The sequence below is a fragment of the Rhodnius prolixus genome, unplaced genomic scaffold, assembly GCF_049639745.1.
Source record: "Rhodnius prolixus isolate KJV_2025 unplaced genomic scaffold, Rpr scaffold_31, whole genome shotgun sequence".
In the NCBI taxonomy this organism is placed as follows: domain Eukaryota; kingdom Metazoa; phylum Arthropoda; class Insecta; order Hemiptera; family Reduviidae; genus Rhodnius; species Rhodnius prolixus.
The window spans coordinates 519,966-544,288 of NW_027411586.1; the positions used below are offsets into that span (position 1 = coordinate 519,966).

General features: G+C 36.2%; 1 protein-coding gene across 3 annotated transcripts in view; it reads right to left on the reverse strand.

Annotated features, from left to right (window-relative positions):
* LOC141448432 (uncharacterized) overlaps positions 1-23,874 on the reverse strand; it is a 29,640-nt gene extending 5,766 nt beyond the window's left edge. The window contains exons 1-2 of one of the 3 annotated variants that reach the window (XM_074116790.1): positions 22,743-23,874; positions 11,205-15,082 (exon numbers count right to left, since the gene is read on the reverse strand). In XM_074116790.1, the coding sequence (XP_073972891.1) occupies positions 12,136-13,833 (1,698 nt within the window). In that variant the 5' untranslated portion in view covers positions 13,834-15,082; positions 22,743-23,874 and the 3' untranslated portion in view covers positions 11,205-12,135. Of the gene's footprint in view, positions 1-11,204; positions 15,083-22,742 lie in introns of those variants that run through there. The other 2 variants (XM_074116792.1, XM_074116791.1) reach the window with 2 other exon arrangements.
* Between the last annotated feature and the right edge of the window lie 449 nt (positions 23,875-24,323).

Sequence of the window (24,323 nt, forward strand, 5' to 3'; positions counted from 1 at the left end):
AAAATTAGTTCATGCGTCGATCATTTGAAACGATTGCCATACGTCCCCCTAATAAGGGTAAGAGCAGAACGTCGTTTAAATGTTACGTAGGAGAGCCCTAAACCTTTCATCCTGCCAAATTTTATCAAAATCGGGTTAACATTTACAGTGTTATTAGTAATAATAATTTTGAGAAGGGGCCTCACTTATATGGGGCTAACTCCTCCCCCATCTGACGTGTAGCGTCGAGACCCCCAAAAGGCACATCTACATAAAATTCCGAATCGTATGACTCCTCATTCTCAAAAATCGGTCGGCGCGTTTAAGCGCTACGTTGTTTACAAAAAAAGGAACATCAACAAGAAGAAGAACAAGAATAACAAGAACAAGAACATTTTCTGAAAAAGCTGTTTTTGCTCATTTTCGGCAACATTTTTCTCATAATCTACTAAATCTGGGTTGTTGCAAAAAATTACAGTCATAAAGGAAGGTTTGCCCTACATTTTAAAGAAAATTTGGGAATTTTATCTTTTATAGAAAATGAGAAAAAAATTGTCAAAGTTGGGTGTTTTTTAACGTTACGCTGTTTCGTGCAGTTTTTGACGATCAATTCTTATACAACTATCCTTAACAAAAACTTACAGTTTAAAAAGTTAAGTATAAGGGTTGATTAAACGACAAAAGGTACACAAATCAGCAAGTACCTATCATTTCAATCATACTACAGCTCGTAATAATTTCAGCCATTTAGAAACATTTTCTAAAAGCTTATTTTATTTAAATTGGTTTCTAATTTTTCGCGATTTTTATAAAAGATTTCTCTTACTATTAAGTTTTCCGAGAACATTCCCCTGTGAACAGTGTCTTAATGTATCCTTACAGAAGATATTAGAAAAAGAATCCATTGTACTTTCGAAACAATTGATATCATTTAAGTATAACTTTACTGCATTAAATTTTCATTAATATTTTTTACATTCTATTACACGTCACAGACCCTTATGCTGGCCAAATTTTATCAATAAAATATTTTTGCTCAGGGAAGAGTAGCACCCCTCTAGCTCATATTGATTGTAATAGGAGTTATTAAACGATTAATGCATAGGTTTTTAATGAGACGCTATTCTATTAAACAATTCAAAAAATCATAAAACGTTTTTAAGAAAATTCACCTTACCAACATATATTTACGCAATTATTGTTATTATTACTTTTACTTGTTTATATTTAAGTGCAATTTAGGAAATTATACATCGTCGGTTTAAGTTTATCCTTTGATTAAACGGATTGGCACTATACTGTACCAAATGGTCAAATGTTAATTAAAAATAAGAGTTAATTAATTACAAATATTTATAGTAATACAATATATTAATGTATACAGCTTCCTTTAAATCTGTCCTCATCTGATTATACATATGAATTTTCTTATTTGTTTTTTAGTGCAACAGTCTGCATAGGACGTTAATCTCGACAGTAATGGTTCTCAAAGCATTTTTGTCCAGAACTTTTTTTCCATTGCCTGATTCCCAGCTTTCTGAGATGCTCCTTCAGTTCCCCTCCTTTTAGGTCTGCCTATTATCCGTCTACTCTCCTGTCCTCCTTCTACAGCTTTTTGATTCCTCTGTAAAATGGATTAAGATAACGTATATTTTTAGATCAGGACATTACTGTTACTTTTACTAATTATTTGATTATTAAAATTCTATATAAGTATTTAATTAAAGGGACTTCATTTGTTTATAATTTAGAATGGATTATTATTACAAATAGGTATATATTGGCTATTAGCCATTCAAGAGTGGAATTCCTTTTAACTCCGTGATTCAATTTTTAACAGTGATAGAAAAACTCTAGCTTTATCTTTTTCTATTTCATTGTGCGTGTGATTTGAGTAGGGTTTGCCAGGTCGAGTGATGATTATTCAAAATAAAGAGCGTAGTAAAGATAAAACAAAAATAATTGGGAACGGAGTTAAATTAAAATGCCTGTTTACTAACATTTATTAAGCCGTAATATAAACTGCATTTTTATATTAGCAGAAAATATTGTATAGATAAAAAAATGGCCAGCATAAGGGTCTGTGACGTGTAATAGAATGTAAAAAATATTAATGAAAATTTAATGCAGTAAAGTTATACTTAAATGATATCAATTGTTTCGAAAGTACAATGGATTCTTTTTCTAATATCTTCTGTAAGGATACATTAAGACACTGTTCACAGGGGAATGTTCTCGGAAAACTTAATAGTAAGAGAAATCTTTTATAAAAATCGCGAAAAATTAGAAACCAATTTAAATAAAATAAGCTTTTAGAAAATGTTTCTAAATGGCTGAAATTATTACGAGCTGTAGTATGATTGAAATGATAGGTACTTGCTGATTTGTGTACCTTTTGTCGTTTAATAAACCCTTATACTTAACTTTTTAAACTGTAAGTTTTTGTTAAGGAGATTTTTGTACCTTTTAGAAAGTGTTAATTATAGTTTCATAGTCCTATGACGAACAATATTTAAACTTCATAGACATCTCTGAATAAGATCTCTCTGCGTACAGTTTGCCTTTAATCTGCAACATAATGTAACGGACCCCTCATCCTTATACAACCTGGGCTTGGGACCGGCTTCGGCGGACTTAGTCCGTCAGTTAGTTTTAGTCACACATAACAAAAAAGTACAATTGATGTAAAAAAAATAATTATATAGAACAAACCATTCACAGTGAGGAGTATTTATTAAACAATATGTATTTAGCTTCCTCTGAATTAGGTATGCAATCCTTCTGACAACTGCATCAAACAGAAAATTAATTTTGGTTGGGCAATTTAAACTTTTCTGCATTATTAAAAAAAAACAAAAAACGAGCGTAAGATTTAAAAAAATCGGAAAAGAAGTTGAACAAGAACTTTTTAATTTAATGTTTATAGTCATCAGCTGTGAAAGATTCATCGATAGGTACCTAGAATTTCAAAAATTTATAAATATAGACTAAAATTGTTCAAAATATGCAAATTAATAAAATGAAGAAATTAACTTATAAATATCGTTGAATATGACATAGAAATTGTTTTAATCGCAAATATAAATGTAAATTACAATGAAATATATTTCTTCTTTGAAAAGGATGGACCATTTCTTACAAAAAAACAAAATAACATTAATGTATTTTCATTCACATCGATGAAAAAAAATATTTCGGGACAAAAAGATTCATTGCGAAAAACAAATTTTATATCAATGATTTTTTTAACAGAAACATGCACAAACAGATTAATAATATCATTAAATACAAATCATATGCAGTCAGTCCAAATGTCCGTTACCTGCTGGCTCTCTAACGACCGAAATTAAAGATTTTAAATTTAAAATACATCGGGTTTGTTTTTGTTTTCACATTGTTTTTGTTTTTAACATTAAAATGTACGCGTCTTTTAATGCCGGATTAAATTTAAAATTATAATTAATAATCTCGTCATTTAGCAAAGTCCACGAATTATTTTGACTTTTTATCGCGCAAACATAGTGACCGGAATTAAGACCCGAACCGTAGTGATAAATCACGGACGCCAGTGAGAAATTAAAACCGTCAATTTTAACATTATTTTCATCGAAAGAACGGATTTCATTTAAAACACGATTTTCTTGATAACGCTTTAATATTACAATGAGATAATCCGATACCGAATTTAATTTACTTCGAATATAAATTTTATTTTCACCGCATTCTGAACACGTGATATCCGATAATTTATAGTCCAATAACGTTTGAAAACTAACCGGCTCGTTATTTTGGACAACCCCGAATTCTAGAAAGTACATTACTTCAGGATTAGTGGGAACGTCAACCCAATAACTATTGCAATTGAAACATTTTCGAACGAATTTAACTGTACAATCAAATAACTTGCTCGGAATGTTATTTTCTGTAACTAAAGCGTTTATTACGAACGATAGAAATTCTTGCGCGTCTTGCTGAATATTAGCGTTGAAGTTTATGTCGCTATCGTGAGCAATTAATTCGCGGAGTCGTTTAGTATTTGATTTGTTAGTACCAAGAGTTATTCCGGTTGTTAAAATATTTAATAATTCGCAAGTTACGCTCACTGTTTGGTAGTTCTCGCGAGTTTTTGGATCCGGAAATCTTATTTTTATATTATTGGACAGGTTATTTTTTAGGTTAAATTTAACGAGATCTATATTAATCAAACACTGTGCAACAACATTCGCGTAACATGAAACGCCGTCAGAGTTGGTTAAGCCAAATATTTCCGTTTTCGAACAAATTTCGCGATTATCATATGATTGAGGAAGGCATTTTGTTTTTGTTAACTTGATGGTGGGGGAAACGCAAATATTATTCGCAGTATGCAAACATAGTGATTGGATCATTTTATTTAAACGACGGTATTCATTTATCGCGTCCGTATCTGCTTTTATTTTTGACGAATCGAAATCAATTAAATACAAACCGTTTAAATTAGTGACCCGCGAGAGAGCTACATAGTGCATGCCCGGTGCAAACACTTCTTTACCTAAACTCGTGAACAAACAATCCAAGGTTAAGCCTTGAGATTTGTGGATGGTTACCGCGTACGAAAGAGACACCGGAAATTGTTTCCTATGCACGTAAATATTTTTTATTAATTGAAATCGCGCTTGTACCCTTTCTAAAGTAAAGGGTTTATTATTTACGACGACAATTAATGATTCAACGAATTTTCCTTTATAAACAAACCGTTCCACTACACCAATTGTTCCGTTTACAATTCCGTTAGCAATATCAATGTTTCTTTTAATCATTATTTTAGCGCCCACAAATAAATTTATAGTTTTAGATAAATTAGCTGTGCTAGAGACGTCTTCCGAAATTTTAGAAATTAACAAGTTCAAATCTTTTATTTTTTTATTTGACAATTTGGAATTATAATCAATTTCATCGATACTATCAATTGTAACTATTTCTTTCGCGAATTTATCCGAATAAAGTTTATTAAAAGTTATACATTGAGCTTTAGTCGCGAAAAGACATAACGGATTTTTACCGGAATCGACTAATTCCTTATACCTTTGAATTACATTATTTAAATCGTTATTTGGTAGAAGACGTGAGTTTAATAGTGAGATGTCTTCTTCGCAGACATTACCCGACCGAATATTGAGCAAGGTATTTATAAAACCGCTTTTATCATTTTTTTGTCTTACGTTAATTTTTAATTCGTCATATTCGAACATCGACCAAAGATCAACTGAACCGATGGATCCGAGTTTGGATTTACATTCGATGCGGGTTAACTTTTTAAAAACTTGATTACCTTTGACGGGCTGCAATTGTAACAAATCTCCGAAAAGTAAGATATTAAGATTACCGAAAGGTTCATTATTTTTGGCAATTTCCGTCAACCGAAGATGAATATAAGCAAAAACGAGACTCGAAACTAAACTAATTTCATCGATTATCAATAATTTCATATCTTTAAGTACGTGCCTAATCGCCCGACAACTTTCAACGTTTAATTTATTATATTCGGCGGTTTGTTGGTGCTCAACCGGGAGCGATAAAAGCCGGTAAATGGTGACGCCATTTACATTATATGCAGCCAGGCCGGTCGGAGCCGTTATAGCCACTGAAACAGTGTCTTTCTTAGGCGGAAATGTGTTGTTAATCTAAACTTTTAACGCTTTTAAGAGATACGATTTACCCGTACCGCCTACACCAGAAACGAATAATTTAATTTGACTGTTACATTTATTATTACTTTGGTCGATAAGTGTTTTTGTTATTTTATTAAAAATCCGGCTTTGATCTTCATTTAAGTTAAATAAATTATTATCGCGATCGTCATTACTAGTATACATCGCCGCGCAAACTTCCAACATCGCCACGTCTGCATCCTGCACTTCTCGGATAATATTATCCTCTTCTAAATTAATGAAATTCTCTTCTTTGAATTCCGCAATTTTATTCTGAAGCTCTTTGATTCCTTCTTCAATCATAATTAATTTATCGTGATAAGTCATGGCCTGTTTTAATTCTGTGGAATAATGGTCAAACGCTTCTTGGTACGTCCGAAAACCTTTTAAAATATCCGATTCATTTCGCCACGGTTTAAAAAGAAGTAAAAGGGAATGATAATATTTATTTCTGTCTTGTTCTGTATTTAACGTTTTGTACATCGGATGTTGAATTACGTAAGGTTTTCCACGCTTTCTTAAAACAACATTATTTTTTAATTTTATTCGGTTATCGGCTTCTAATTGATCGCGGGAAAGATCGTAATAACGACAGAAGTCGTATAAGTTTAAATTTTCTAGATGGTCGGGTCGATTCGGATAGTAATCGTTTAGCCATGACTTCAAATATTCATCCGTTGAATTAGCCGGCATATTTTGTAATTGGTTAAACGGTTTTAAACATAGTTTTCTATTCTCGCGAAACGTGGTGCTGATATATCTCATATCTTCCGATTTACCGTACAAATGATGCCCGAGTAACCGATCCACTGTTTCGTATAGCCCGATCTGACGATGCGTTAATTTTTTTAAACCTAAACTCCATAACGCTTTTTTATTCGATTCTTTACATATATCAGCCCACAAATCTTCTAATTCCGTTTTTTCATTTTTCGATATATAACTAGTTACGTAAATGACTAATCTCAAATCTCCGTCTTTAACAAATTGCACGTCAACGTTAAACCCGCCGGAAGCTAATAAAAGGACAGGGTTGTAGTCGTTAATGCGTATCTCACTTCTCTGTCTGGGCAAGTCATAAACACGTTTCGGACCGAAACCTTTAACTCTAGACGCGATTGTGGAAATTATGTCATTAATTATCAATTCCACAAGGTCGTTGTGACTCCGGTTGAAAGCTTTATGCGATTTCGGAGGTCAGGCGGCAAGTCAACCCCTCTTCCTCGTAGTGTGGACTGGTAACGCGGCATTTGTTGCGGCTAACGGGGCTCTGACGGGTCGGTGTGTCTCCCCCATCGGCTTCCCTCCTTCTATCTCCCCATCCTTTAATCCTTTCTTGTACCCCTATTGCCAATCCTTGCGTCTATCCCTTTATCCTTTGATCCTATCTCTCCCTTTCCTGCCTCTTGAATCCCTACCCAAGCCGAGATGGGGACTCGTGTCGAGGCTGAATGCGTACAGGGTAGTAAAATATATGTGCGGTAACGATCACCTTGGGGCACCGGGCGAAACCCCATTGTATTGTAGCCTTCCTGTGGCAGTGGGGGTCTGTTACAGGTGACCGTCTATCCCCCACTTCTCGTGGGAACAAGATGAGCAATTACAATGGAAAACTAGATTGTAAAACGACAGCCAGTGGTGTTCCTCAGGTTACTGAGGAAGGAACACAGGCTGGGTTAGAACCAAAAGGGGAAAGAGTGAAAGGCCCTAAGACGAATTTGGTGGGACTACAGGGAAGTTCTTCTGGAGGGAGCGGCAACGCAGACCCTCCAGGTAAAGAGGCAGTCGCTGGAGTCTCCCAGAAGTTGAAGGGTATTCTCATTACACCTAGGAAGCCGAGTGGGGCTCAGCGGAGAAAGCTGGCTAAGCTTAAGGTCGCTGAGGCTGGGAAGGAGTGGATTCCTGGGAAAGACTGGAGGGAAAGGGGGAAGGGGCAGAAGACCTCCAGAGTGGTAAACCAGCCAGATGGGCAAGGTATAATTCCTTCGACCTCCTCGGATGGGGCAGGCATTGGGAAGGAGGTGAGAGTCGTTAGTTCTCTCCCTCCCAAATTAAGTCAGCCCCCTAAGAGGCCTAGGTCGGAGGTCAGTACTCCAAGTTCGGCGTCGGAGAAGGCGGTGGCACAGGGTAGCAAGAGAGTGAAACTCCCAGAGGAAAGGCCTACGGGCTCCTTCAGGGACGCTCTCTGTTCTCAAAAGATGGCCATCGTTCTTGACTCCTATCCGAATGACTTTTTGTCGGAGGAGCAAGCGGATCTTCTTCAGCAGAAATTGGTGGAGGAGATCTGTAGTGAGAAATGTACTGGCAGCATCGGACCCCAGTTTCGGAGCTGCTTTCTCTCCAAAGGTGCACTCATTCTCGCTTGCGAGGGTGAGGATGCGAGACTTTGGTTAGAGAGGGTGGTTCCGGAGCTCCGGTTGGGTGAGGGAGCTAAGCTGAGGGTGGGTCCTGCCAGAGATATCGTGAGGGCGGCTAAGGTGGCTATGTGGGTACCTGGCGCTCTCAAGAATACCACTCCGTCCGTTATTTTGGACAAGCTGCTCGTTCAAAACGAGGGCTTGGATATAGCGGAATGGAGGCTCCTAAATAGGAAAATCGAGCCCAAGGGTCAAACTCTTGTGTTCGAAATATCGGAACAGGCCCTGAGTAGGTTGAAGGGGACTAACTTCGAGGTTTTTCTAGGACTCGAAGTGGTCAGACTCAGGGTAGTTTCGAAGACTTCTACTGGTGCTGCAGCTCATGATGACCCCCCTGAATCGATGGAGGTTGCTTCAGGTGAACCTCCATCACAGTAGAGGGGCGTCTGCAGCTCTAGTAAAATTCATCAAGGAGGAAGATATCGCCATTGTCCTCATCCAGGAACCCTGGCTGGTACGGGGGCGAATTGCAGGACTTGGCGAAGCGAAAGGTAAGATTTATTATGACCATAACCTTGACAATCCCAGGACATGTATTTTTGTTAGGGAAAACATTACCTCTTTACTGCTAATGGAATTCTGTTTCAGAGACCAGACCGCAATAAAGGTGAAGCTACATGTGGATAAGGAGGCCAGGGAGATTGTCGTGGCCTCGACTTACCTTCCATATGACTCTACAGTCCCTCCCCCATCGGAGGAGATGCAGTATCTGACCAACCGGTGTAGGGAGAGAGGACTGCAACTACTGATTGGGTGTGATGCTAATTCCCATAACGAGGTATGGGGCAGCTCAGGAACCAATCAGAGAGGTAAGTATCTTCTGGACTTCATTAGTGCGAATAATTTGCATGTTATAAATGAGGGAGAAGAACCCACCTTCCACAACTCTATTCGTAGGGAAGTGATCGACCTAACTTTGGGAACTAATTTTGTATCGACCCTTGTTAGGAACTGGCATGTGTCGGGGGTCCCCTCACTTTCGGATCACATGTACATTAGGTTCGACATTGGGTTTGACTGTAAGGAGGTGGTTACTTACAGAAACCCTAGGAGAACAAACTGGGACTCGTTTAGACGGGATCTCAGCGCAAACATTGGTACAGTCAACAATAACTTTAGGACCCGGATGGACATTGATGAAGCTGCTGAGAGACTTCAGGGCGTCATCAAGGAGGCCTACTGGGAGAATTGTGCGGAGACAGTGATGACATCTAATAGGAAAGTAGGCTGGTGGAATAACCAGCTGAAGGAGCTCCGCAGTAAAGTTAGGAAACTGTTCAATGTAGCTAAAAGAAGGGGTACATGGAAGGAGTACCGTGAGGCCCTAACTTCTTACAACATAGCCATTAGAAAGGCTAAAAGAGATGCTTGGAGGAAGCTCTGTGAAGAGGTAGAGATGACCTCGGAAGGGGCTAGGCTCCATCGCATAATATCAAAAAGTCCAGGGGGTGCCCTGGGTACCATCAGGAACGAGGAAGGGATTTTTACCAAATCGGGGAGAGACACATTGGAGTGTCTCATGAGAACTCATTTTCCCGATTCGAAGGTAATTGAGTCAGGACAGCATGGTGAGGATACTCTGGGACCCGATAGGTGTCGGGGGACCAGGGAAACCTGGGCCGTGGCTAAATACTGCATTACCTACAATAAGGTGGTCTGGGCTGTCAACTATTTTAAGCCCTATAAATCCCCGGGTCCTGATGGCATTTTCCCTGCCCTTTTGCAGCAGGGGAAAGATTTAATTACTCCTATCTTATGCAGGATAATGAGGGCATGCTTGGCACTCAACCATGTCCCTAGGGCATGGAGGCCTGTAAAAATTATCTTTATTCCAAAGCCCGGGAAGAGAACTCATACCCAGGCGAAGGAATTTAGACCAATTAGTCTAACATCGTTCATGTTGAAGGTGCTAGAAAAACTGATTGACATGTATATTAAGGAGGTGGCTTTAAAGCAACGGCCTCTGCATGCCAATCAGCATGCCTACCAAACAGGCAAATCTTGCGAGACTGCCCTCCATTGCCTGGTTAAGGAGTTGGAGGCTTCGGTATTTTGCAAGGAGACAGCTGTGGGCGTGTTTCTGGATATTGAGGGTGCCTTCAGCAACACTACCTACAGTTCAATTGCCTTGGCGATGGATAGACATGGCGTAGAGTCCACTGTTTCAAGATGGATCTGTAACATGCTATCGTCAAGGAGAATTACAGCGACCCTTTTTGGAGAATCGCTGGAGTTAACGACAGTTAGGGGGTGCCCTCAGGGGGGGGTTCTATCCCCGCTCCTTTGGTGTATGGTCGTAGATGAGTTACTTGAGGGGCTAGACCTTCGTGGGTTCTCGGTCCTTGGCTATGCAGATGATATTTCTGTAGTGGTCAGGGGTAGACATGAGACAATCGTGGATGAACTCATGCAGGAAGCTCTCAAGGTTATAGAAAATTGGTGTAGAAGGGTAGAGCTTTCAATGAACCCTTCTAAAACTACTCTGGTTCCCTTTACAAGGAGAAGGGACAAGGAGAGCTACAAAAACCTTCGATTTTTTGGTAAAACTCTGGATGTGTCGGGTGAGGTCAAGTATTTGGGCATTGTCCTGGATACCAGACTCACTTGGAAGGCGCAGATAGAGAGAGTTACATTAAGGGCTAAACAGGCCCTTTGTGGAATAACTAGAACCTGTGGGAAGACATGGGGTCTTAGCCCAAAGATGACCCACTGGCTCTACACCCGTACAGTCATACCTATCATCACCTACGGTTCAGTGGTGTGGTGGAGGAAGACTGAACAACAGACGGCAATTAAGGCTCTAGCAAGGGTGCAGAGACTGGCCTGTCTGATGATCACGGGGGCCTTTAGTAGCACCCCTACTGCGGCGCTAGAGGTACTTCTGGGGTTGGCTCCGCTTCAATATGTTAATCAGGCGGAGGCAAGGGCCAGTGCGTACAGAATGGCGAGAAATGGGCAATGGAGGCGTATAAGTTCCTGCATTGGCCATATGATTATTTCAGATAAGGTCGACCCTGGGCCGGTTATTGACATGGCAGGGGACAGTATCTGTCCTAAATACAGTTTCGAGACTCCTTTTCAGGTGTGTATTAAACCGAGGACTGAATGGAGTGTAAACTGGACGGATCAGTACCGGAAGGGAGGCATTTGGTTTACCGATGGCTCCAAGATGGACTGTGGGACTGGGTCTGGAGTGTATGGGGTTAAACCCGAGGTACTCATTGAGAGATCTCTTGGGAGATACGCCACAGTCTTCCAGGCCGAGGTTTTTGCTATTAAAATATGCGCTGAGGAAAACCTGCGGATGGAACCTAGAAATAGGGAGATTCGCATCTTTTCGGACAGCCAGGCTCTCGTATCCTTCAGAATCACCTCTTCCCTGGTCTGGGAATGCAGGAAGGCCCTAGAACTACTGGCGCGGCACAACAAAGTTCGGTTGGAATGGGTGCCGGGTCATGTGGGTATTGAAGGGAATGAAAAAGCTGATTATCTGGCCAGGAATGGGGCTAGCACTCCTTTCATCGGTCCAGAGTCTGTCCTGGGGATCACCAGGGGTTCGGTTCGCGCGGCTCTCAGAGATTGGATCTGGAGGGAGCACGAAAAGAACTGGGTGATGTGTCCTGGGGTTAAACACAGCAAGACCTTGATGCCTTGGCTGTGTAAGCAAAGATCCAAAGAGACCCTGTGTTTGGGCAGAAATCAGATTACTCTGATTACAGGCCTATTCACGGGGCACGGTCGGTTCAAGAAGCATCTGCGCAAGGTGGGGCTTATCAGCTCGGAGCCGTTGTGCAGATTATGTCAGGAAGAGGAGGAAACGGCCTCTCACCTGTTGTTCGATTGCGTTGCAACCGAACGTTTGCGCTATGAAACCTTTGGAACGCTGAGGCCGAAGGAGATAGTAGCGCAAAAAGAACTAGTAGGGAAAGTCCTTGACCTCTTTAGGAGGGGAGGGTTCGCCTACTAGAACTAAGAAGGGACTGGCACAATAAGTCTTCTGTGGCTGCGGTGCCTTGGGGCATAGGTCCCGTCCCATCTACTATCTTATCTTATCTTATCAATTCGTCGGTAACTTTACGCGGAAATCCAAACCGACATTTAGTATACATTTTTTGATTAACGCGATATTTACGTTGACAGTACGAGTTACATTTATGCATTTGATATTTCCGGACAAACGAGTGCAAGACAGGTGACTCTAAAGGATCCGGTAACCGAGCACAAATATATGTGTTAATAAAATCGGCAACCTTTTTAAAGCAATCGTTATTCATTTCCGGACTATCCCGAATCCACAATAACATGTGGTAATGCGGCGCCCCCCTTTCTTGATATTCTACGCGCCAAAAATAATGTTCCACGAAACCTAATACCGGATTTATTTTATCGTTTATTAGAAACTTGAACATATTACGGATGAGGCGGTGATAATATCTACACACACTAGTCGGATCTAACGCACATAACTCTCCGGCGGACATTTTCTCCACGTTAGGAACATCTTTATTAATTTTGACAAGGTACTGCAATAATTCGGAATGATCATATTCTGCACACGACAATGTTACAAAAAAAGTCGGCGCCCCAAAATCGCGTGTCATGGCATTGAGTTCTTGGCGACGACGTTGCCAATACTCTTTAGTACCTCGCAACGAACTAAATAGATTGATTAATTGTTGTTCTAATAATTCATCGTTAACGGAAACTTTGGTCAAAATATCATTCACCGTGTACGGTTTGTAAGCGCGAACGTTTAACAAGTGAGCAATCGCCCCGCCTAGGTATTTAAATTCACTATCGTTTAACAAGTGAAATAAATAACAAGGATCCCGCCGAAACCGCCCGTCTTTATTCAATATTCGCGTTTTACGGTACTCAGCGTCCGACAGAGGAATATTTCTATTTACCTCAAATTTTCCGAACCTGCCTTTAGGAAATAGATGAGGAAATGTTAGGTAATCTAAATTTTTATCAAAAACCGACACGTAATCTCCCTTCATTTGCTGCATTTGATACGATTCAATTTCACTCGATTCCACTGCATTCATATTTATCGGATGTAGGGAGTGAAAAGTATAAAATCCGGTTTTGTAAAAAGTTGCAATTTCTACTTTTTTTATGGATGCCCCGGATACATCCTTAAATATACATTTATTACCAATACTTTCGTTAATATTGGGTAACAATTTTACATTTAGATTTACGTTCGCGTACAACGGGTTAATTTCTTTTAAAGCGGCAATCGCTTTGTAAATTTTATTCGCGCTCACTAAATCTTGCCACATGACTCGGTTTTGTGTAGGTACGCCATTAACCAGTACAACCACTTCATGATTTTGGGGCAGTTCGTTCGGAAGTAGGTCCACGTTTTTCTGCAAAGGGAGGGGTAAATAAGTGACGCGACCCTTTAACCCTTTAAGTTTTTCACTGACCGCAATTTTCCCTTTTTTCGGCTGTAGACGAATTACACATTGAAACGATTTAACTAATTGAGTCAGCATAGTTTCGAAAATATTCAACTTACCAACTTCTGCAGGCACGGGATCTACTTCTAAACAGTTATACGCGGCGCGTCCGGGAATACAATTTTGATTCAATTTTCGTGCACAGTATGTACAAATTTTAAGACCGTCACGGTGAATATTATCATAATTTTTATTAATATAAAGAATTATAGATTGCCACGATTTGTTATTGTTTTTCTGAAAATTTATGAAATCTTTCAAATCCTCGTCATAAGTTAACATATTGCAACACGCGCAAAAAGTCTCCGGAAAGGAAAGGGCTGTACGTTTTAAGGAAGATAAGTTTTTTTTATATTTATGCAGAATATATATTTCATTGGTGTCGCAACTAGTAGAAGGTACATATTTCTTAAATTTGTTTATATCGATTTTAAGTGTTCCGAGAAACTTTTTTAAATCATTAACGGACCGTAAAATAGATTCGACATTATTTGCTCTATTTATACACGATGTTACACGATTAATTTTGAAAAATAGATTACGAATGATGTAAATCTGTCTTTTTATGTTCCGTGTCTGTATCCGTTTTTTCAATAAATTTGCGAATGACACCGAGGGCTTATTTACGTTTTGCCGAGTCAAAAAGTACCGAATATTTCTTTTTAAGTTGATAACAGCTCGATTTCTTCCATCATAACGTTTTTGTCTACTGCTGACTTTGTTTCTTTTCTTTTCATTGTACTTTCTTTGTGTTTCAGTTTTCTTTTCACTGTTTGTTCTGTCTTTTTGTTTCTGCTTCCTTGCTATGCCAACTTTATGGACAACATTGTATACACTTTGCTTCTTTCTTTTATGTTCTGAATGAGCTATGTCATATTCTCTCTGTTTTTTCTTTATTTCCTCTTTATGAGATAAATCGTACTCTCTCTGTTTTTTCTTTTTGTCCTCTCTATGAGATAAATCGTACTCTCTCTGTTTTTTCTTTTTGTCCTCTCTATGAAATAAATGGTATTCTTTCTGTTTCTCTTTTATGTGTTCTTTATGTTATATATTATACACTTTCTGTTTCTCTTTAATGTGTTCTTTATGTTCTATATTGTACTCTTTCTGTTTCTCTTTTATGTGTTCTTTATGTTCTATATTGTACTCTTTCTGTTTCTCTTTTATGTGTTCTTTATGTTCTATATTGTACTCTTTCTGTTTCTCTTGGATTTTTTCTTTATGTTCTAAATTGTACGCTTCCTGTTTCTCTTGGATTTTTTCTTTTTGTCTTAAATTATATTGTCTCTGTTTATCTATTATTCCCTCGCGATTTTTAAGGTAGTACCGTTGTTGCTTAGATGCGGCGGGAGTCACAATAGTGTTGTTCTCGAGCTCAGCAGTGCTGTCAATTGTCTGTCTAATACCCGCTACTAAATTTTTAATTATTTGCTTTCTTTTTCGGTATATAGAAGGCATTTTTTTAAATATATAAATATAAGTAAATAATTAATACAGAAAGTAAATACTTAACGTATATTTTTCTTAGATTCTGAAAACAGAAAAAAAATTATGTTTTAGCTTTGCAGAAGAAAGTGATTTTGGTTTGTTGCAATAGAACTTCAAAAAGTAATTTCTCCAACTGGGAGTATTTTAGTAAAAAAAATGAAATAAAATAAAAAAATATGAACCTCCAGAACAATACTTGACTACAAACAGAAATGGAAGAAAAAAATTTCTGTTATCCAAGCTGAATATGAGTTATGGAATATTAAGTTGCAGATTGCAACTTACAAAAATAAATAAAAACCCAAAAGGAAAATTAAAATATTAAAAATATAAAACCTGAACTCGAAACAAGAATGAATTTCAATGACAGAGAATTGAGAAAAGACTGTGAATGTTTCTTCAAACATGGAAATTTAGGACTCATGTAATCCTATTTGATAAAAAAAGCACTTCGAAAAATGTTTCGAATAAAACCTATTTATTGAAATAGGAGTAAACTGGGCTCTAGTAATCGTAAAAGTGAAAAACTATTTTATGAAGTGGTTGACACTTTCGGTTGAAAGTTTATTATCGACTTGTACTATTTTGTATCAAAATTTGACACGATTGGAATATTTTCCACACCAGAAGCAGACAAAAAATATTGCAAGTTGATCAATAAAGGGGTCATCCATTCCGAAAAAGACAGAAAAATAAATAAAATAAGAGGATTTGCATCAAAAAACTACATCTAGCAAGTAATTACTTCATTCTTTTGATCAAACAACGAAAACAATCTAAGCAATATAATAATAATAACTTGTCGAAATAGAAACTGAAATTTAACAATTAATCAGAACTAGGCTTAGTTTTTGTCGAGACATCAGCAATTAAGGTGCACTCAATCTTACTAAAACAAGCTCTAACGAACTTTGAATATTCAGCTACTTTTTGAAGTAAATTATATGAAACTAAGTAATAGCAAAATATCTACTTACAAAATTAAGAAGAATGTATAAATATGAAGTCTTCAACAAAGTTGCTTAATAAATAATAAAATCGCAAAAATTGCTAACACTTATTTCAACAACTGTTAAAAGACGGTTGATTTAGGTTAGGTTATATCTTTACTTCTATTTTACAGTGTATACAAACCATAAGGGAGAGGGGAATCACACTACTATTAAAACTGTCCGGTATAACCTTTATTAAGTAAAACATTATTTTTTTTTTCACAACCTCAGACAAAAGAATAAAGTATAGTAAAATATATTTTATTAAGTTAGGAATTAGTTGTAAATATATTATCAGTATAGCCATATCGTTGTTCTTTTTAAAATTTTAGAAATTTTTCACAGTGGGGCGCGCTAGTTTATCTGTATAGCAGGTAACAACGTTTAGAGATACAGAAGGTTACAATGCAAAATAAATAATACGGTGTGTCTCTGTGCTTTTTTAAACACTGGTTTATACCAGTATTATATATATTATTATATATAATAAATAATAAAGATTTTTGAACAAACCTGTTGTAAAAATAAAGTCGTTGTATGTTTACTTTTTAAATTTTAAACATTCTTTTGTGTTTAATTGTTCATTCATGAAAATCAGATCACCCATCGATAATTTGAAACGATTTCAATAATTTCCCTTAGTGGAGTAAGATAAAGATGGCACTTCAATATAATTTAACCCCTGTTCCCTCGCCAATTTTATCGAATTTGGGCTAAGATTTAGAGTTAATAATGATAATTTTAGAGTGGCTTAACTTAGGTGAGGCAAACTCCCCTCCTTGACTATCTCCATATCATTTTCCAAAATATTCCAAACCATTAAAAGTCTATTCTGTAAAGTTGCTATTCTGGTTTACAGGTTTTGTCAACATTTGGGATAGGCAATAGTTTTATACATTGTACTTTAATACTTCATACCAAGTTAGTGGAAGGTAGTTGTAGCATTATCAAATCAGTGAGTAGAAGATAAAGACTAGAGAAAAGTTAGGGGGAATGTTGCCAAGTTGGCAGGAAGAAAATGCAGACTGAGAATAGTTATGGAGGATTAGTGATCAACTAGTTGGAAGGTGTAGAATGAAAATAAAAACATGTTACAAGTTATGGGGGAGTGGTAAAAAGTGGTTGGTGGTAAGAAGATGGATATTGAGAGAAATGTTATGGGATGAAATGATGTATGATTACACATCCCATGAAGGGGTATAATAATAGAAAGAAAATTGTGATTACAATACCTTCCGGTAAGAGCGGTGAGATAAATTGTGATTACATTGCTTCCTCTGAGGGATTTAAGAGAAGAACAGCTCTGATCGCAATAACTTCTTCCAAAGAGGGGAAAGAAAAGCTATCTACGATGAAAGTTCTTTACCCTAAAATTTAAACTGCAATTACGGCATGATTGCAATACGGCATCCCCTTAGTAGGTGTGAGAGCAGAAGGCACTTAAATGTCACGCACTCTTAATTCTTCTTCTCGCCAAATTTAATCTAAATCGGGTGAAGATTCACAGTGTTATTAAAATTAATGATTAATAATATATTAGTTTAAGGCGGTATTATTTACGTGAGGCAAACTTCTCTGCGAAAGTATATAATGCGTCGAGACCCTCAAAAGACATTTCTACATTAATTTTCGATTCTAATGACACTCTATTCATGAAAATCGATTCACGCGTTGATGATTTGGAACGATTGCAATACTTCCCCTTAGTAGGAGTAAGAGCAGATCGTCGCTTTAATATTATGTAGGTGAGCGCTAACCCTTTAATCCTGCCAAATTTGATCAAATTATTTTGTCTATTCTGCAAAGTTACATATCTGCTTTACAGATATTCTTAACATTTGGAATAAGCAATACTTCCATTATAACCTGATACGGTGTTAAGTAACCACTGGAGAGATCTTTTAAAAGAATTAAGAATTATTTAAAAAGAATTTAATCTTAGAATTGCGGTCCCCAAAGAAGCAAGAAAAAAAAAATTTGGGAAAACGTTTGGAATAAAATAGGAAGGTATTTGTACGTTAATAACAAAATTAAACTGCGATTACAGTACTTCCTTTTAAAAGGAGTAAGAAAAATTCACGGCGATTGCATTACTTCTCCCTAAAAAGAAAGAGTAATTATACTTCAAATACGCACCAATGCAATACTTCTCTTTAGTAGCTGTAAGAGTATTTTAATGGCATTTTAATGTAATGCAGTAAAAGTTGAAACCTTCTTTTTGCCAAATTTAATCAAAATCGGGCGATGAATATTGATTAATTATAGATCAATATTGAATATTAAGATCCACAAAAGCTATATCCACATAAAATTCCCATTCGTAATGTCAATTCATTCATGTAAATTGATCGGTTCACTCGTCAATAATTTTAACGATTGCAGCACTTCCTCTTATTAGGTGTAAGAGCATGATGGCGCTTTAAAGTCACATAAGAAAGCTTTAACAATTTCTTCGTGCTTAATTTTATCAAAATCGGACTAAGCGTAAAAGAAATATTAGTAAAAATAGTATTAAAGAAAGTCTAATCTCTCTACCCCTTCCTCCCCTACTGAAGTGGCACAACGTCGAGACTTCTAATCTAAAATGCAAATCTGTACAAGATATAGATTCGAATGACGCTTTATTATTCATGAAAATTAGTTCATGCGTCGATCATTTGAAACGATTACATACTTCCCCTAATAAGGGTAAGAGCAGAACGTCGTTTAAATGTTACGTAGGAGTGCTCTAAATCTTTCATCCTGCCAAATTTTATCAAAATCGGGTTAACATTTACAGAGTTATTAGTAATAATAATTTTGAGAAGGGGCCTCACATATATGGGGCTAACTCCTACCCCATTCGATGTACAGCATCGAGACCCCCAAAAGGCACATCTACATAAAATTCCGAATCGTATGACTCCTCATTCTCAAAAATCGGTCGGCGCGTTTAGGCGCTACGTTGTTTACAAAAAAGGTAACAACAACAACAACAACAAAAAGAAGAACAAGAACAAGAACATTTTCTGAAAAAGCCGTTTTTGGTCATTTTCGGCAACTTTTTTCTCAAAATCTACTTAATCTGGGTTGTTGCAAAAAATTACAGTCATAAAGGAGGGTTTGCCCTACATTTTAAAGAAAATTTGGGAATTTTATCTTTTATAGAAAAAGAGAAAAAAATTGTCAAAGTTGGGTGTTTTTTAACGTTACGCTATTTCGTGCAGTTTTTGACGATCAACCCTTATACAACTGTCCTACCGGACAGTTTTAATCCTACCGGACAGTTTTAATTTTGACGATCAACCCTTATACAACTGTCCTACCGGACAGTTTTAATGTCGGTAAAATATAGGTTTCTTCCGTATCAATCTTAAAACGCACTGCACTAAAACCGTCTAAAATAATAAAATCAAATAATTTGGATATTTCACAGTTGATTCTAATTAAAACTGTCCGGTAGGACAGTTGTATAAGGGTTGATCATCAAAAACTGCACGAAAAAGTGTAACGTTGAAAAACACCCAACTTTGACAATCTTTTTCTCTTTTTCTATAAAAGATAAAATTCCCAAATTTTCTTTAAATTATAGGGCAAGTCCTCCTTTATAACTGTAATTTTTTTTGTCAAAACCCAGATTTAATATATTACGAGAAAAAAGTTACTGAAAATGAGCAAAAACGGCATTTTCAAAAATTGGTCTTGTTCTTGTTGTTGTTCTTCTTGTTGTTACCTTTTTTGTAAACAACGTAGCGCCTAAACGCGTGAACGGATTTTCATGAATGAGGTGACATTCGTTTCGGAATTTTATGTAGATGTGCCTTTTGGGGGTCTCGACGCTGTACATCAAATGGGGGAGGAGTTAGCCTCATATATGTGAGGCCCCTTCTCAAAATTATTATTACTAATCTCTTTAACAAAAACTTACAGTTTAAAATGTTAAGTATAAGGGTTGATTAAACGCCAAAAGGTACACAAATCAGCTAGTACCCAACATTTCATTGATATTATTTTAAGTAATTTTACTACAATAATTTTCATTAATATTTTTTTGAATTTATTAGATGTTTCACAGACCCTTATGCTGGCCATTTTAATCTACAAAATATTTGTTCAAGTAGAACACCATTTAACTTAGATTGACTGTAATAAGATAAATAAGATATGCATATTTTTATGACAGCTAACATAATTATTCCAGTATTTTACTATAAGTAAAATTAGAGGGACTACATTAAATTACAATTGAGAAATAAATAATTATTGTTGAATAATTTACTTGATATTACCTACGCGTTATTTGTGCTCACAAATACTTCGGAAAGACGAATTCTAGACTGAAATACTGTTTTAAATCCGTGATTCAAATTTAAATAGTAGCCGACTCTGCCTTTGTCTTTTTTTACTTTAACGTGCTTGTACATACATATATGTGACTTCTCAGAATAAAGGGCATAATAAAGATAAATCAGAAGAATAATTTGGAATAAAGCTAAAATAAAGTACCTATTTAATTACGAAAATATAATATACATTTTATCATAATTATAACAAAAAAATAAAATATTATGAATGAACAAAGGGAAGGGATTAGCTATGCGGTTAGCATATTGGATTCCCACGTGGAGGTTCCGGGTTCGAATCCAGCTGCTGACCCTTAGATTTTCTCTTTCTAAGAGCTTCTTACAGCTCACTGTCCGGGTGATGGACAGAGTTGTCTGTAACGAGAGAACACTGTCCGGAGGCCGGCAGTGCACTGAAAAAAGCTCCGGGCGCCAATAACCTTGATGTTGACGCGACTTAAATCATAAAAGAAAAAGAAAATGAATGAACTAGCCAGCATAAGGGTCTGTGAAACATCTAATAAATTCAAAAAAATATTAATGAAAATTATTGTAGTAAAATTACTTAAAATAATATCAATGAAATGTTGGGAAATGTTGGCTGATTTGTGTACCTTTTGGCGTTTAATCAACCCTTATACTTAACATTTTAAACTGTAAGTTTTTGTTAAAGAGATTTTTGTACCTTTTGGATAGATTTTCTTTTTTGTATGTTTTGCAAAGTTACATATCTGCTTTTCAGATTTTATTAAAATTGGGAATAATAAATTTAATTTTATCATTATAACCTGAAAAGGTGTTAAGTCGGAGTTACTACCACTGGACAGATCTTTTTAAAGAATGATTATAGTTGCGGTCCCCAAACCATCCTCAATAACAATTTTTTTGAGAAAGCGTTTTGAATAAAATAGGAAGGTAATTTGTACGTAAATAGCAAAATTAAACTGCGATTTCAGTACTTCCCTTTAAGAGGAGTAAGAAAAATAAACTGCGATTACAGTACTTCTCCCTAAAAGGCAAAGAGGCAAAGATTTTGAATCGAACTACAATTCATTGATGAAAATCGGTTCACTCATTGAAAATTTTAACGATTGCAATACTTCCTCTTAGTAGGTGTAAGAGCATGATGGCACTTCACAGCAACGTAGAGGAGCTTTAACCACTTCTTCTTACTAAATTTTATCAAAATCGGACTAACCGTTATAGAAATATTGGTAATAATAGTTTTAGAAAGGGCCTTACTTAGGTGGGGCAAACTCCCCTCCTTATGAGGCACAGCGTCGAGACTTTTAAAGTGCAAATCTGTACAAAATTTCGATTCGAATTACACTTTATTTATGAAAATCGGTTTACGTTTCGATAATTTGAAACGATTGCTATACTTCCCCTTAACAAGTGTAAGAGCAGATCGTCGCTTTAATGTTACGTAGGGGAGCCCTAACCCTGTCTTCCTACCAAATTTTATCAAAATCGGGCTAAGATTTACAGAGTAATTAATGATAATAATTTTGGAGGGGGCCTTACATAAAAGAGGCTAACTCCTCTCCCATTTGATGTACAGCATCGCGACCCCCAAAAGGCACATCTACATAAAATTCCGAATCGAATGACATCTCATTCATGAAAATCGGTTCACGCGTTTAGGCGCTACGTTGTTTACAAAAAAGGTAACAACAACAACAAGAAGAACAAGAACAAGAACATTTTTTGAAAATGCCGTTTTTGCTCATTTTGAGCATCTTTTTTCTCAATATCTATCAAATCTAGGTTGTTGCAAAAAAATTACAGTCATAAAGGAGGATTTGCCCTATATTTTAAAGAAAATTTGGGAATTTTATCTTTTATAGAAAAAGAGAAAAAAATTGTCAAAGTTGGGTGTTTTTCAACGTTACGCTTTTTCGTGCAGTTTTTGATGATCAACCCTTATACTTAACATTTTAAACTGTAAGTTTTTGTTAAGGAGTCCCATACAAGCAACCTTGTTTAGCTCTCCCGAATTTATTATCTCTTTTAGCTCCTATCCAGCTTAATTTATACCCACTAAAATACTTTTCGAACCTAAAAAAATCTTTGTCTTCAATAAATGTTTCATAAAGAAAAAACAAATCATACCCTTTTACAAAATTAAAAAATTCTGGTTGATCCTCCTTATTTTTTAAACCAGCCACATTGTAACTCAAGATAGAACAAACATACTCACGACAGCAAAAACTTGTTTCTCTACAATGCTTACTAACTTCAGCAAGGTTGGCTTCATTTTCTAACCCAGATTTTCCTCCTTCTCCAAAAAGTTTTTTAAGAGCTGTAGGTCCTGTTCCCTGGCTATAACTCCCTCTACATCATCCCAAAAAAATTTTCTATCTTGATAAATCAAAAAATGATTTCTTACCAACACCTTAGCCTCCTTATCCTTATCCAATATCCTTTTCTTCACTTCCAGTAAGTTTTTCCTTTTTTGCCTATCCTGATAAGACAGATCCCTGTTGATCCATATTCCAGTCCCTCTTAGTTTCTTTGCGTTCCGTAATACCAGTTGTACATCAGAAATTTTCAAAAACTCAACCAAAATGCTCTTATTTCGTCCAATGGGCAATATTCTATCAATCATCAAATCATTTACACCTAATGCTCTATTTAAAAAATCCTGCACTGCCGTAATTTTATTTTCTGTAACACTGATCTCCTCCAAACCGCCTATTAAGTTTTTAGATTTCGACTTCCTTAACAGAAATTCGAGATTTCTTTTAATCTCCTTATTTTCCTCTTTCAAATGCACAATTTCCGCTTTCAAATTTTTATTATCACTTATAATTATTTCTAATTTTTCTTCTATGACTTTAAAGTCATTCTTAAATGTTGCTAATTTTGAATCAAGCATTTCACTTATTCTATTTAACAACTTATCGTCTACAACATCCAATGAGCGCGGCATTTTCTTACTATCTATTTCTTCTGGAGAGCTATTACTTCTTCTTCTTTTACTAAAACGTTCAACGCTTGTTTTACTTTCACTTACACTTTTTATCGCTCCATCACTCATAACCAGTAATCAAAACATATAATCAGCATTGAACTAATTATATAAAAATCTATATTCTTCTATTCTTGAATTTACCACTAAATACTTTCATTTATATTTTAAATTATTAAACGGTTTTATTTCAATTTCTTGATACAAATCTAAACGGAAAACTAAAAAGCAATAATAAAAATGTAAATGTTCATTGAGCAATAAATAACCTTGACTTATATCTCTTCTCTTCTCATGAACACAATTCTCTTCTCTCAACTATAGGCTGAACTTTAGCACAAAAGTTAACAACACTTATCTGTTTCAAATTTAACTTTTAATTTTTCCACACTTATTACTCAATATTCCTCCTCCAAAATTCTCCAAAGTACACACAATAGTTTAATACACCAATACGAAAAAAAACTGCGTTCAAATCACACCAAAAACCATTAAAAAAGAACAGAAATATGCAGAGCAACAGATTTCAAGTGTTCACAACAACTGCTAGCGTGCAACTCCAATTGCGAGAGAATATTGTTAATTTTATTAAAATCTGTTAGCTAGTGCAGTATATTGTGAAGTGGTGGGGAGAGAACCAGTTTATTTTGTTAGACGCTGTGTTCTGGTAAATAAAACTTATTTCATTGTCTATAATTTATCTGCTGTTTATGAAAGTAACAGTTTACAAACATTCTCTTCATATTTCTAATTTTTCGTCAAATTGAAATATATTATTTAATTAATTGAAATTTCATAGCCACCTCTTTTTAGTGGTTTTTAAGAATTTTCTTACAAAATCTGTTCATATGTATTAACTTTTAATTTTTCCACACTTATTACTCAATATTCCTCCTCCAAAATTCTCCAAAGTACACACAATAGTTTAATACACCAATACGAAAAAAAACTGCGTTCAAATCACACCAAAAACCATTAAAAAAGATTTATTTATTATTG